The following is a 13,161-nucleotide window of genomic DNA, read 5'->3' as shown; positions in this document are numbered from 1 at the left end:
AGTACAATGTACTGTATAGAAATTGCATACCACTGCATTTATTGAAAAAGAAAATCTTATCTTGCACAAACTGTCTATCTTATGAAGGAATGGGCAGGCTACTGTTGCTATTGCAACCTTCCCCCAACACCTGGAAAACAGGTGTGTTCACTGAAGACTCTAACTTGGCCATCAGGGCACATGGTGTCTGTGTGTCGGACAGTCCTGTGTTTGAAAAGTGATCAGTCAAGGGTAGCCATCAAACAATATGAACATTTTATAATTACAATCACCAAGATAATCAAAATGATGACATTATAAGTCTGACCATTATGTTGCTCAAAGAAATGCATACAAAACAATAAAAAAAAAACGGATGCATGCACTTAAATAGATTTTCTCACAGCCGGAACACCTAAACCAGTTGTATATATTTGAAACCAGACATCGTAGTTGAAATCAACTTTATTGATTCATCTAGAACCAAGCGGTACAGGCAAGGAAAATGTACTCTCCTTCTTAGAACAGTGTAGAAATAAATGATGTAGCCAGGAAGAGAAGCCATGCGAATGAAAAACTATGAGGTTGCAGAGCATTGTTGATGTAATACTCGGCGACCTTTGTGTTGGGGTTTGGTCCAGTGAACCAGAGCTGCATGCACCGCCCTGATGTTTTGGAGTGCCTCGTATAAATGTAGGAGTTTGACCAAATTTCTTCACACATGGATTTAGGCGTTGGGTAGACATCAGTCCACTTTCTGCACTTGCTGCCTTCGGGGCATTGGTTACTACCTGTAATACAGAAAGATGATTATTTAGGTTTAATTTGTCATCATGAACACACAGCAAATCCAACCCCTTGATACGCTGAACGATATTTTCAGATAAAATATGTTGACTTTCAAAACAAAAACAAATCTTTGTATTGCATGCGTGTCCATAAGCAAAGGAGCAAAACGGAGAAAACGAGTCACATTTGTGATGAGAACACACCTGAGCTCCAGTCCCATCCCTTGTGCCAGTTCGTCTTACATGTCACATCATTTTTGCAGTCCTCCCACCACTCATGGCAGTCCTCCATACACAGAGGTACATTCAAGATTCGCTCCTTGCGCCAGGTTTGATCCACCTGCACAAACACAGGAAAGGTAACATAGTGTATGATTGCATAATCAACAAGATTATGCATTACAACACACAATACATAACTGGATAAAATAGCATCAAAAACACTAAAAAAAATTGCCAAAGTTTGTAAATCCTGTATCCCCTCTTGTGCGGACGTGTAGGGCCGTCAGTGTGAATTGAACTAACACAAAAATGACAGCACCCACCGCTTGTATCCAAGGCCCTAAGTGTGGCGAGCATTCATAGAAGCAAGTGTCTTGGATGAAATGCCTCTTGCACTTGGAACTCATCGCACCACAGTGGTTCCAGTTGAAGTTGTACAGATAGGAGTTATCTTCGTGGGCTTCAGCAGTGGTATTTGCTGTGCAACATGCATTGTCACACCATGGCTTACACTAAAATATAAGGAAGAACACAAATAGCTCTTACTGCTGTTTTTAGCAATTGTGAATGACAGCAAAAACAGAATAAGTTGTGCAAAAATTGCATTCGTGTCTATCACCTGAAGGTAAAGCTTTCCCTCTGGGCCAGGTTTTACTTTATGGTGTTTGGCATCCATACACATATTTAGTTTGTCTTGAGACAGAGAACTCCTGGAGAAGGCGAGCAGCAAGACCAGAACAACCCACATGGCTCTGCAGCAGAAAGTCACTGGTGTCGCCAAAAGTCAATCATACAACGTACAGACACAGCTATGCGGCAGGTGATGTTGCAGGGGGAGAACTTCTGTAAGAGAACACATCATGAATATCAGTTCCCCTAATTTTGGTTGAAATTAACAATTTTTTTAATATTTCAAACTACAAACATTATAACTCACAACTTAAAATGTTTGTAATTTAGAGTGTGTTAGGGTTTGGATGTGACCCCAATAGCACGACAACAGGCAGGTATCATTGAAGCCAACCCAGGGATAGTTTATTGAAGAGTCTTCGCAAAGTCACTCAGGGGGAAAGCACGAGGAGTCCACAAGGAACAAGACACTGCAGGAGGTGTCAACACAAGTCCACTGGCATGGTGACGGCACAAACTTGCACTGAGGAATGGTCTGTGAGTCAATTTGTACCAGTCCAAACGAGCAGATAGGCAACAGGTGGGTGATGAGCTGACGAATCTCAGGTGTGAGGTGCAGAGCACCCTGGCTGAGGAGGCTGCCTTGCTGGCCCCTCCCTAACAGAGTGTTTATGATTGACTGAATGTAAATGAAATATTGGTCAAAATAGCCTAAAAAGGTCCATTGTTTATTTATTTATTTTGGGCCTCTTCATTTTTTCCAGAGCTGTATGGTGACTTTGTCAGCATTAATTGCACGTATAGTGAATACATTCAGTCCTGTAAGCAGCCAAACCTTTAATTTTATGTGATACACTGACTTGTAATTATTGGTAATTGTACATAGGGATGAAGAGTGAAGAAAAGAAAATTCAGTCCTACTCAAAACAACAATATCTCTTTTTTTTTTTTAAAAGAACTTCTCTCTTTCTTTCCCTCTCTCTCTCTCTATATATATACCTGTATATATAATGTATATGTATATATAAAATACACTTTTTTACCCTTAGCGGTTAGTACAGTGGACAGCTTGTTATCAGGTCACCTTGCTCTCCAACCACTGATTTTAGACTGTGCACAAATACAATACAATACAATACAATACATGCTGATTTATATAGCGCTTTCACAACAGCGGCAGCTGTAACAAAGCGCTTAACAAAACAGTTAACATAAAGTAAAATAATAAACACAAACAAATGTAATATAGTTTCATGTTTTGTGTTCAGTGAGGTAATCATCATTTCCTGATACATTCCAGTAAGGAGCTTGCTCACCATCATGACATAACAACTGTCTGCCGTTAGAAGAGATCTCATGTTGCCACACTAAGATGTCGTTAAAGAATGAATGACAAATTCACACACATGAACATTCTTCACTTTAGTTTTGAGAATCTTCTTAAATATTAAAAGAACACTCTTGCAAAGAGCAAGAAGTCTGTGTGAAGTCCTTTCAATAAAAAGTTTGAAAAGATAAGAAAGATTATTGATCACCGTACAGCATTTTAAAATCAATATAGGGTACTCACATTTAAAGACAGAACACTACTGGCACTTCAACAAATATAATAAAATCCAGAGGTAAATGCAAAGTTTTCAGTGAAGAATGAAATTGTTCTTTACCTCATTGCGGTTATCTGCAAATTGTTTTGAAATCCAAGAACCTTCCTGGAAACACGCCTGAGTAAGTATAAGAGCAAGTGTGACCAAAGATGAAGATAGCCGTCAAATAAGAAACGTTATCAGAGCATTGTTTCCAAAGTCCAAAGTCTTCCAATTGTGTGTGGCTGTGCTCACGTGTGTGTGTGTGTGTGTGTGTGTGGGTGGGTGTGCGTGTGTGTGTGTGAGACTGAAGAAAAGAAGGGATCTGATAATGGCATTTATTACGTCTACATGTGAGGTAGTTTAGTCTTATCTCAAGGTTAGTCCGCTGTATACACACAAAAATGGCAGGATGACCTAAGAATTAAAGGTAATATAAGTTGAAGGCGACATATTTTGGACATTTCCGTTTATAATTGTTTTATGGGCATGTGGAGTACTATAAGCGTGAAATTAGACAAACAAGTAAATGAATTGTAGCTGCTTATCTGCGAAAATATAACTGGAAGTGATTTGTTTCACATTTTCCTAATTTTTTGAGTGATATTCCTTGAAGTACAGCAATATCCTAGACTTCATGACATTTTGCAGAATATAGAGGGTAACAGACAGTATCACTGTATACCCAATTTAATTGAAAGATGTGTTTCCTGGTGAATTTGTCAATGCACATGGCTGTTTGTCGCTTTATGCAAACTAATGATCAATCGCGGAAAAGAAACAAGGATCTATTCCGCATAATTTTAAACGTAAAGTGAGTAAACCTCAAAACTTTCTGGCCTCTTGGGTCCACTAACAAAGCGGAACATTAGCGCATCTACACCCAACCGGAAATAGTCGGACGTCGTTTGCTGAACGAACACTCCTAACTTCCGACATGTTTGTTTTGAATTCGTAAACGTTCGGTCGAATTAGCAGGCTAACAGCAATAAGTGGGTGGTAACTCTATTTATTAATTTATCTTTATTTATTTCGATTGTTGTTGTCCCTTATTACTGTTATTTAAAAATAATACATGCGTAAACGCGTTTTTAACGCGTCATCAGTGGCGTCGAGCACAGGTTTTGGGGTGCTCCGAAGCCGACATGTCAACGCTTTTCCCCTCCTTGTTTCCCCGAATAACCGAGTCCCTGTGGTTCAATTTGGATCGACCTTGCGTGGATGAGACGGAGCTGCAGCAGCAGGAACAGCAGCATCAAACCTGGGTAAACGTACATCCACGTTGAAGGGTTCTCAAGGGACAATAAACAAATTTAAAATCCCCCCGGCGAAAGACTAATTTCACCAGAAAGAATGAGTTGGACTAAAGGAACAAAACGGTGTTTACATTTTGTCCGTATGACGACTTAAATGTTATGATACTGCGTCTCTTCTCATTCAAGGTTAGACGATACAAAATTGCCAACATATCATGTTCTTTGGCAACATACAAATTAGATTTAACTTAGTCTGCATGTTCTCTACAATACTCAAACTTCTCCATGACAGGTCAGTATAAATATTCCAGCCAGTTATCAACACTTTTTGGCCGTCGAAGATGAGTTATCCTGCCGTGCGTGTGATAAACATGGAAATACTGCATACAAATCATCTAATCGAAAACGATGCGAGAGACTCCACACCGTATCCAAAAGTAGATGCGGAAAATATTTTTTTAACATGTCAGCTCTTTTTTTCTGAGAGGAGTTCAAAGCAGACCTGCGCGATGCATTCACACTTCAATGTCCGCACAAAAACGACAGTAACGAGTTAGTTGTCACATATCTAAATTGTCATTGGTGCTTCTTCGAGCCAGTATTGAGAATTCCCAGCGTCAGTTCTTTGCCCCCCCTCCCCCATGCGTAAGTAGTGTTTTCCCCCTCAGTGTGTTTGAATGCAGGTCATAGGTTGCAGTTTATTAGCAATATCAAAACAATATACTGTACAGTATTCTGAATTCAAGGGCGCTGTAACTTGACGTTTGTGAATTTGTGTTATTCCTACAATGTGAATCACGGTTCAATCTTTTGAACATTTCTTTTACCTTAGTTGCAGAGCATTGCTGAGAAGGACAACAATCAATTACCAATTGGGAAAACAATTTTTGAGGTAATTCTTTATTTGTGTCCAATGTTTAACTCCAACTGTTCTACATGAGCGTCATCCCAAGAAAATATTTTAATAGCGTTCTTAATGAGACAGATTTGTACTTTGTACATGAAAAAAAACCAGCCATCGCACATGATTCTGCTTTATGTACTCTGCAAACTAAACTACATTTCTGTGCCTTTCTTTTCTGGGTTCAGGGAGGAGGTTATGAGGAGGAGGAGGAGGAAGATGATGAAGACGAGGAGGACAGTGAAGAGGACTCAGAAGATGAAGAAGACATGCAGGACATGGATGAGATGAACGATTACAACGAGTCACCCGACGATGGCGAGATCAATGAGGTGCTTTCATCCATCAATTATGGAATTTGTTGCACATTATGGATCTTAAATGCAAACACATTTAGGAACTACCTATTCTAGAAACACGTTTTATAAAGTTTTTCTTTATTTCTGTTTGTCAGGTGGACATGGAAGGGCAAGATCAAGATCAAGACCAGTGGATGATTTGAACAAGATTTTCAGGTTTCAACTTCCCACTGACATGCCTCAGAGAGGCATTCATTGAACAAAATATGGTTGCAAGGCTACACGGTATATTCCAATATCTTTGTTTGAGCACATTTTTGTTATGATAACAATGCAGTGTGCAGTTGCGCTTAATGCTGTGGCTGGTTAGGGTATTTCAACAACAAATGCACATGGCAAAATAAATGAATGTGCTATGATGAGACCTATAAGACTCATTAACTCAATCAGCTACTACACTTGTTTCTCATGGAGATGCATCACAAACAGAAATGTTGCAGTAAACTTGTCTGAACCAGTTTTGTTACATGTAGTATGACTTGACTTTGGACAACATTAAAATGTTTTCTTAAAAAATATTGAGCGTGATTAACATTAGTAAAAAAAATACTAAAAACATTTCATTTGTTTTTTTGTGACAAAAAAAGGATGAAAAAGTAAGTGAGAATAAAAAGTAGATGGAGGGACATTACGCAATGAGGTAACTTGGGTTAATAAGCAACAGGTCACGAACATGACTGGCTGTAAACAGAAACTTTAGGGATTAATTATGGAAAGAGATTTGGAACTGCAAAATGTAAAGAAAAAAATTGCAAAGGCTGCATCAACAGAGCAGGCATGATTGACTGCATGGGCTCAGAATGCTTGGGGCGATTTTGCCATGCCCTCCAAGAATGTTACTTAAACCCTTACAGATGCTGAGTTTGTATTGTATGTCCTTCATTTGAGATCTGTGGACGACCCAACACTGAGATGCCCAATATATTTCATTTTGTGCACCAGCATCATGCTCAATTAACCCTTGTCATTTATGCAGATTTATGTTGTTTTATTTTGAGTCTATTGCACTTAACTATTGGTCTACTTGATCCCCTGATACACCAGTTCTGCCATCCCGTCTCTGATACCCTTGCTGTACTCCAGTGTGGCGCGGTGGATCTTCCACTCATACAAGCCACTCTTGCGAATGTGTCGGAGAAATTTGGGAGCGCCGGGAAACAGCACGTTGTCAGCCAGAATTATAGATCCTTTCCCGAGCAGACCGGAACCTTCCAACATCTGCAACACCATCATATCAACAAATACACATCACGTTTGGCAAGAGCAGAACTACATTTGATTATCTTGTGACAGCACATATCACGGGGATCCTCAATAGATTCCAAAGCCACAGCTATCATTATTAGATATTTTTCAATTCACTCGCAATTTAGCTCATCCATCCATTTAACATTGCTAATTATGGTTGTAGGTGAAATAAAACTTACAAAGATAGATAGATAGAAGATAGATAAGCCAGATTGAAACCTGAACTGTCTCTTTCAAAACCATGTTATTTAAATGACCATAAATGTATATGTTCTGATTGTCCTTCCAATTTAGTATAATACAATGTTACTGGCATTTTGTAGAATAGATTTTTCTTTTTAACTTTTTTTTTCCCCCTCACAGTAAGCTGGTGGTGAGAAGGTATGAATTATAATTGTTCCAGACCTGGGCTTTAAGAAATTAGCCACAACCGCAACTCTTCAACTTTTAACTCAGAACCATTTGTGTGTAGAGCAAATGGGTGGAGGATCTTGCTTTGCTCTATAAGATAAGATAAGAAAACCTTTAATAGTCTCACAATGGAGACAAGAAAAAGAAAAAAAAGATACAGAACATTGTTACTTTGGGAAGTGTAGTAATCTTGGGCAGTTATTCAAGTGCTCACATGACTGGAACTTAGTTATTGGCAAAGTGAAACTGACTAAAGTGGGGGAAAAAAAGTCTTGGAATCCTGTACTTTTATTACTCGGAAGGCTGAACTTTGGAAAATGAGTGTTTACAACACCGTCGGCATTTGTAAAGATAAAATGCTGTCATCCATGACCGTCTCAGCAGTTTGAAACGGCATCAATTTGTTGTGGTGAGGCTCTTCATTTTATGATTTGTTTTGCAGCTACAGTACCTGCAGATCAGCAGAGTAGCATTTCTTCCAGTGGTCCATGAAGACCAAATCAAGCCTCTCCAAACCAAAGTCAGACCGCAAGCGTGGGATGACTTCATCTGAAGGATTCACAATCAGCTCTACCTGATTGATGAGTAACATAACATGTTTCATAGTTCCAAAAGTCAACATATGGACAGATCCAATTCGAAGTAGTAACGATGATTGTGTCTCTCTCACTGTGTCGTCGTCAAAGCCGGCCAGGCGGATGATTTTCTCAGCTATGGCAGCGTTCCTCTGGTCCATCTCAACACTGTAGATCCTGGCACCCAGTGGTAGAGCCCGGGCCATACGCACAGTGCTGTAACCACAGTGTGTCCCCAACTCCAGGACTGTTAGAGGACTCTGCTCCATCAGCAGCCTGTCCAGGATCTTCCCTACACACATGTGGATGCAGGTACAAAGCATCAATATATTTTAAATAATATTCATTGAAAAGATGACAATACCCAGATTTAAGGTTGACCTAGCGATGTCAACTTCCACTACCATCATTACAAAAGATTGCGAGACTGGGTCACTAGATTATTGTGACCAGAGTGTTGTTAAACTGTTCTGCTCACCCTTTTTTGGTCCAATGTTACTGATGTACTCCACCTTGCTGCACCACTCGTCAAAAGTGTCCAAAATGCTGTCAGGGTCCCCGGGTGTGGCGTGGGTGAGAACATACTGGTAGGCTCGCTCCTCACGGCTCAGACCGGTGACACAGTCCTTCCAAAGGCGGAGCAGGACCGCTCGGTAGAACAACGCAAAGTAGAAACGGTATCGAATGAGCAGCGTCAGCAGGAGGGGGAGGAAAGCCAATGCAATGGCAGGGAATGCCATTCAGTCAATCATTTATGTTCTAAAGAGAAACAATGAAGCAGCAGTAAGGAACATTGCCACCCATCGATCTTTGAGGTTGAGTGGATAAGTCAAGATGAATATTACTTCTTGCAAAAACTATCTTCATTTAATCATTCAAAATTGCCAATTCTACTTTGTGTGTAAAAAGCTAAATAATCGCTTCATTGTGATTCCTTCCTGCATTTAATAACAGCGACTGACAAGAACTTACTGCAAAGCTGCAGGAATATCCCTCACATCTATGAACAGATCCCTAATTGACAAACATCATTATGTGATTTATTATAAACATCAGCTAATCTTATTATCTGACTCATCCAAACTTGCCAATTAAAATGTGAAGTTTTTGTGCGTTGTCTATGTAGCAGAAGGAGATATTCAGACATAATTCTGTGGCACAGATAAAAAAAGTTCACCAGACGAGAACGCACCACAAATAAAACGGACACTCACCGAGTTGCTGGAAAATACTCTTTCTAATAACCGACAGCTGAGACAAATACAGCTCGATGCCAGTGTGTATACTGTATGTGTGTGTAGGGTAATTGAAGGTTGAAGACCTGAAGCTATGAATTATTGAAGCATCACGTTCATTTGTTTGTCCAGTAATAGTTTACTACAGACACTAAAACCGGTAAGGCCAAGGGCATTATAGCCACATATTTTTCATCAGTTTCAGTCTAACATACCTAATGTTTATTTTTGTAGCATTAATACAAGAACAGCGAAACAAGAGTCACGTTTCCTGCGGGAGACAAAGTGAAGCAGACTATCTGCTGTATCAAGTTAACAGCAACAGGTGTGTAGCCAAGTATGTTCGAGTCACGTTTCCCACTTTGCGCCGTCAATGTGGAAGGGTTAAGAAAACTGCGATGATTGCAGGCAACCAAACAAATTTATGGAGTATCGTAAATGCGATAAATTAAGTAAGATGCTCAGCAAGGTCAAGCCCAAAAAAGCATAAAACGGCTGATACATATTTCAGTCTATTTCTCGTTTGTTGCCTCGTTCAATGACACAGTAATCGACTGTTTTCTATGTTCATCGTAAAAAAAACAAAAAAAAACAGCATGGTTTAATGAGTGGTTCCTCATCATTGCATCTTAATATGTATGCATACTTTGTCTTTGTAATGAGAAAGTTGTTGTATTACTGCATGATTACAACAACATCCCACTGTTTGACGCCAATTACAACAACTTAGTTTGTGAATGTACACAATTTAGATGTAGGCATTTGAAAAATGACTGCTCAAATGTTTAGTGCACAGGTGTCAAACTCCGGTCCTCCAGAGCCGCTTTCTTGCATGTGATTCCATCTTATTTAGGATCATTATCAGGCTCCTGCAGAGCTTGCTGATGACCTGATCATTTGAATCAGGTGAGTTAGAGCAGGGAGAGATGGAAAACATGCAGGAAAGCGGCCTGCGAGAACGGAGTTTGAAACCTAAGTTTAGTGGGAAATGTAAAACATTGTAAAACCTGTCAGGTAAACAAGCCCGCCAAACACGAGTCAATTATTAACTCTTTGCACCATAAAAATAAAAGATATGTCCAGGACCTTAAGCCACTTAGCACCTTTAAAAAAGATAGGGGACCATTCATAAAGCAAGTGGTCAGAATGCAGACTCACAGTATCCTTTCACACTTCTTGAACACAAGTGTTTAAAAGTCTGTGCAGGGGTGATTAATTTGGTTATTTAGAGACATTTTGTGAACAGGACACTTTGGGAAAAAAAGCTGCTAACTGGTTAAAGACTGAATAGCTACAGCTCAGGGCAAGATTGTTTCAGGAGTCCCCTGATGAACTTCTTCATATCTTTGTCGCCTCGAGTCCAGCGCACCAGACGAGTCAACACCAGTCTTCCCTCTTCAGCTCGAGCTAGTGCCAAATACCATCCATCCAGGACCCCGTTCACCTTTTTGTCCATGACCTCCTCACCGAAAACAAGATCATTTTTGTCTGCTGAGTCCAAGCCGGGACACGCACAGGTGGCGCCTTCCTGCAGCCACAGAGCACCGTGGGCCATTGCGCCTCCAATCCCAGCCCTCTCCGCACCTCCCCCTGCCCACCTCAGGATGCGGCTTCGGGCCAAAGGCACCAGCTGAAGGTCTCCTCCCACTGTTGACACACTGCCCAGACGCATCTTGAATGCTGCGAAAGAGACAAAAACGTGTCATTGCGGGCACACCGTAAAACACAACAGCTCATGTGAAGGAGAGAAACAACGATTTTATTTTCCTTATGGTCTGCTCTCAAGATACATGTCATATTATGCCATCATCTCTTTCCTCACCATATGGACTTAGACAAAAGTTGTCCTTGATGTCAGTTTCTCCCTCAGCTGCCAGACTGCAGGCATCACAAATGACACTTCCTGGGTATCGGAAAGAGGGATTAAACATGTTTGCATTTGCAAGAGTTAGAAGAAAACAAACGACAAAAAAAACACTTCAACCATCACTTAATAATACACGAGGTGCGAGACAAAAATAGAATATAAAGCCTTAACATCAGATACTGACTTATTCTAATGTATATTTATTTATTTATGTAGGTGTGGAATTTACACGAAGTAATTTACAACTTTCTGCATACACACGTGTACTGAGATACACGAACAAAAGAGGTGCAGAATATCTTGCTTTTCTAAAGATACAAGTGCAATTTTTATGACATTAAGACCATTAGTTTTCATCATGGTTGCAGTTTGCAGGGCAGCACGGTAAGTAGCAGTTAGCACATCTGCCTCGCAGTTAGGAAATTCTGGGTTTGAATCTGGCCCTCGTGTGTACAGTTTCCTCCCACATTCCAGAAACATGCGTTTTGAAATTGTAATTGCGTCTTTGTCAATACATGCCCCGCAATTACATTCAAACTGAGAGGCAAGATAGACTTTCATCAACTTAATTGGGGTGTGGGAGCAAACTGGAGTATCCGGAGAATTTCACATATCACACACGCACGGAAATAACTGTGCAATCTCCACCACTGACCAAGTGCATTGTTTGTCCTCCCGTGTAAAGTTTTCGTAGCAGCACAGACCTTTGAGCGCCTCCTCGTGGGTGATCTCCTCCACGATCCGCGCATTCACCGCCCCACTCGGAGGGATGCAGAGTAGGGTTCCGCGTGGAAAGCGGCTGCAGTTGAACATTTCAGGCCAAGGGAAGCCGAAGGCGCTCATGACGGGGACGCAATGGTCGCGAACGGCCTCGCACAGGCTCCTGCACGGGCTGACGGGCCCGCTGTAGTCTGGGACGCAAACCGGTGCGAACAATGAGCACAAGAACTTCTTGGTGTCCCGGTGACACAGCTTGGAGACGAGCGGCAGCCAGGCGGCAGACTGCTGCTGGGCCTCTCGCAGGGTGTCGTGGCCCAGCAGGTTGGGCAGCCTCATGTACCGGTAGCCGACGCCGTGGCACAGAGACAGGGTGCTCGGTATGGCCTTGCACACCGAGCGGACCGACGAACTGAAGCCGAGGTGGGCAGGAGCTCGAGCGTCAGACGCCAGAGAAATTCCCAGCGCCAAAACAAACAAGAGCGCTCTCATGGTGGTTGTTTTTGTTCCTCTACCAACTAAAGGTGAGTTCCACGGCGTTGGAAGCTCTTTCCTGCCTGCTCCCTCCCCTCTCTCGGCGGGCGTAAATAAAGGAGAAGGTGTGGAGGAAACTGGAGGGTAAACAAGAGGACAGACGCCTGTTAATCATCACCCCCACCCCAAAAGGTTGGGTGGCTGACTACTTTTTGTCTGCAGTCAGGGTGTCTGCAAGCTGCTCAACTGTCGTGATGCATTCAAGTACAGTACAGTCAAAAGAGTTATGTGAATATGCCATGAGGAGTTTAAGTTATTGATTTATGAGAACTGGACTTGCTTTGCCAAACATTACACGACGTTACAAAGATAATTGCTTTATCTAACTTGGAATGAAGAGTTACTGTATTGTTCCTGGATTTATTGATACAGGGTCTTTGTGCATTGGATGTAATGAAAAGCAGCACGGTGACATTTGAATTAAAAAAATTCATCCATGCATCAGGTGAGCAAGAGTCTATTTTACTACTGAGTGTGGGCTAGCTGTGGGGTTCATTGTGGACTGGTCGCCACCAATTGCAAGGCATGAAATAAAAGAGTCAAACGAAATACAGGGAAAATTAAGAATATAAAACACTTAATTTTTTTTCTGTTGTGAAAACTGAAAACAAGAACCTTCCAGAGCTTGCAATGTCAATGAATGATTTTTGTACAGTAGATTCACACGAAAAGATGGGAAACAAAGCCAATGAATGTCATTAAACAAATTTGTTACCTCAAGACTTTTTGGAGAGTAGACCGTCAATACCGCCTTCTCCCCACCACCCAGGAACGGGTCAATACTTTTTTTTGGGTCTATGTGTCCCCTAAGATTGGCTCCAAATGAGTTCAGGGTGTTCCCCAACGATTCCCGAAG

The 13,161-nt window shown here is 41.3% G+C and overlaps 4 protein-coding genes across 4 annotated transcripts; 1 reads left to right on the top strand and 3 right to left on the bottom strand.

Moving 5' to 3' along the window:
- Positions 1-496: 496 nt before the first annotated feature.
- Positions 497-1,737, bottom strand: folr (folate receptor). The gene is made up of 4 exons (XM_086125915.1): positions 1,609-1,737; positions 1,313-1,501; positions 972-1,107; positions 497-770 (listed from the first exon to the last, which is right to left on the bottom strand). The coding sequence occupies exons 1-4, from the start codon at positions 1,735-1,737 to the stop codon at positions 499-501; spliced, it is 726 nt and encodes a 241-aa protein (XP_085982041.1). The 3' UTR covers positions 497-498.
- Positions 1,738-4,114: 2,377 nt separating this feature from the next.
- anapc15 (anaphase promoting complex subunit 15) lies at positions 4,115-11,237 on the top strand. Its single transcript, XM_086125444.1, has 5 exons — positions 4,115-4,467; positions 5,291-5,350; positions 5,548-5,691; positions 5,814-8,264; positions 9,422-11,237. The coding sequence occupies exons 1-4, from the start codon at positions 4,348-4,350 to the stop codon at positions 5,859-5,861; spliced, it is 372 nt and encodes a 123-aa protein (XP_085981570.1). The 5' UTR covers positions 4,115-4,347; the 3' UTR covers positions 5,862-8,264; positions 9,422-11,237.
- Positions 6,739-8,692, bottom strand: tomt (transmembrane O-methyltransferase). Its single transcript, XM_086125446.1, has 3 exons — positions 8,431-8,692; positions 7,829-8,244; positions 6,739-6,936 (listed from the first exon to the last, which is right to left on the bottom strand). The coding sequence occupies exons 1-3, from the start codon at positions 8,690-8,692 to the stop codon at positions 6,739-6,741; spliced, it is 876 nt and encodes a 291-aa protein (XP_085981572.1).
- On the bottom strand, positions 9,307-12,263 carry sfrp2l (secreted frizzled-related protein 2 like). The gene is made up of 3 exons (XM_086125443.1): positions 11,759-12,263; positions 11,010-11,090; positions 9,307-10,867 (listed from the first exon to the last, which is right to left on the bottom strand). Exons 1-3 carry the CDS (start codon positions 12,261-12,263, stop codon positions 10,479-10,481), a joined length of 975 nt encoding a protein of 324 aa, XP_085981569.1. The 3' UTR covers positions 9,307-10,478.
- Between the last annotated feature and the right edge of the window lie 898 nt (positions 12,264-13,161).

This window comes from Hippocampus guttulatus, chromosome 12, assembly GCF_054856545.1.
Source record: "Hippocampus guttulatus isolate MCC_2025c chromosome 12, RoL_Hgut_1.0, whole genome shotgun sequence".
NCBI classification, from domain to species: Eukaryota; Metazoa; Chordata; class Actinopteri; order Syngnathiformes; family Syngnathidae; genus Hippocampus; species Hippocampus guttulatus.
The sequence above is the reverse complement of the archived record's forward strand: the minus strand, read 5'-3'. Positions and strand labels throughout refer to the sequence as shown.

Coding starts and splice junctions, on each gene's coding strand:
- folr (XM_086125915.1), bottom strand. CDS start 1,737: ATGTGGGTTGTTCTGGTCTTGCTGCTCGCCTTCTCCAGGAGTTCTCTG. Junction 1,502..1,608: donor AGGGAAAGCTTTACCTTCAG/GTGATAGACACG, acceptor CTTATATTTTAG/TGTAAGCCATGGTGTGACAA. Junction 1,108..1,312: donor TAGGGCCTTGGATACAAGCG/GTGGGTGCTGTC, acceptor GTGTTTGTGCAG/GTGGATCAAACCTGGCGCAA.
- anapc15 (XM_086125444.1), top strand. CDS start 4,348: ATGTCAACGCTTTTCCCCTCCTTGTTTCCCCGAATAACCGAGTCCCTG. Junction 4,468..5,290: donor AACAGCAGCATCAAACCTGG/GTAAACGTACAT, acceptor CTTTTACCTTAG/TTGCAGAGCATTGCTGAGAA. Junction 5,692..5,813: donor ACGATGGCGAGATCAATGAG/GTGCTTTCATCC, acceptor TCTGTTTGTCAG/GTGGACATGGAAGGGCAAGA.
- tomt (XM_086125446.1), bottom strand. CDS start 8,692: ATGGCATTCCCTGCCATTGCATTGGCTTTCCTCCCCCTCCTGCTGACG. Junction 8,245..8,430: donor TAACATTGGACCAAAAAAGG/GTGAGCAGAACA, acceptor ACATGTGTGTAG/GGAAGATCCTGGACAGGCTG. Junction 6,937..7,828: donor GCTACTCTGCTGATCTGCAG/GTACTGTAGCTG, acceptor ATGGTGTTGCAG/ATGTTGGAAGGTTCCGGTCT.
- sfrp2l (XM_086125443.1), bottom strand. CDS start 12,263: ATGAGAGCGCTCTTGTTTGTTTTGGCGCTGGGAATTTCTCTGGCGTCT. Junction 11,091..11,758: donor CCACGAGGAGGCGCTCAAAG/GTCTGTGCTGCT, acceptor TCCGATACCCAG/GAAGTGTCATTTGTGATGCC. Junction 10,868..11,009: donor CTTTTGTCTAAGTCCATATG/GTGAGGAAAGAG, acceptor TCTCTTTCGCAG/CATTCAAGATGCGTCTGGGC.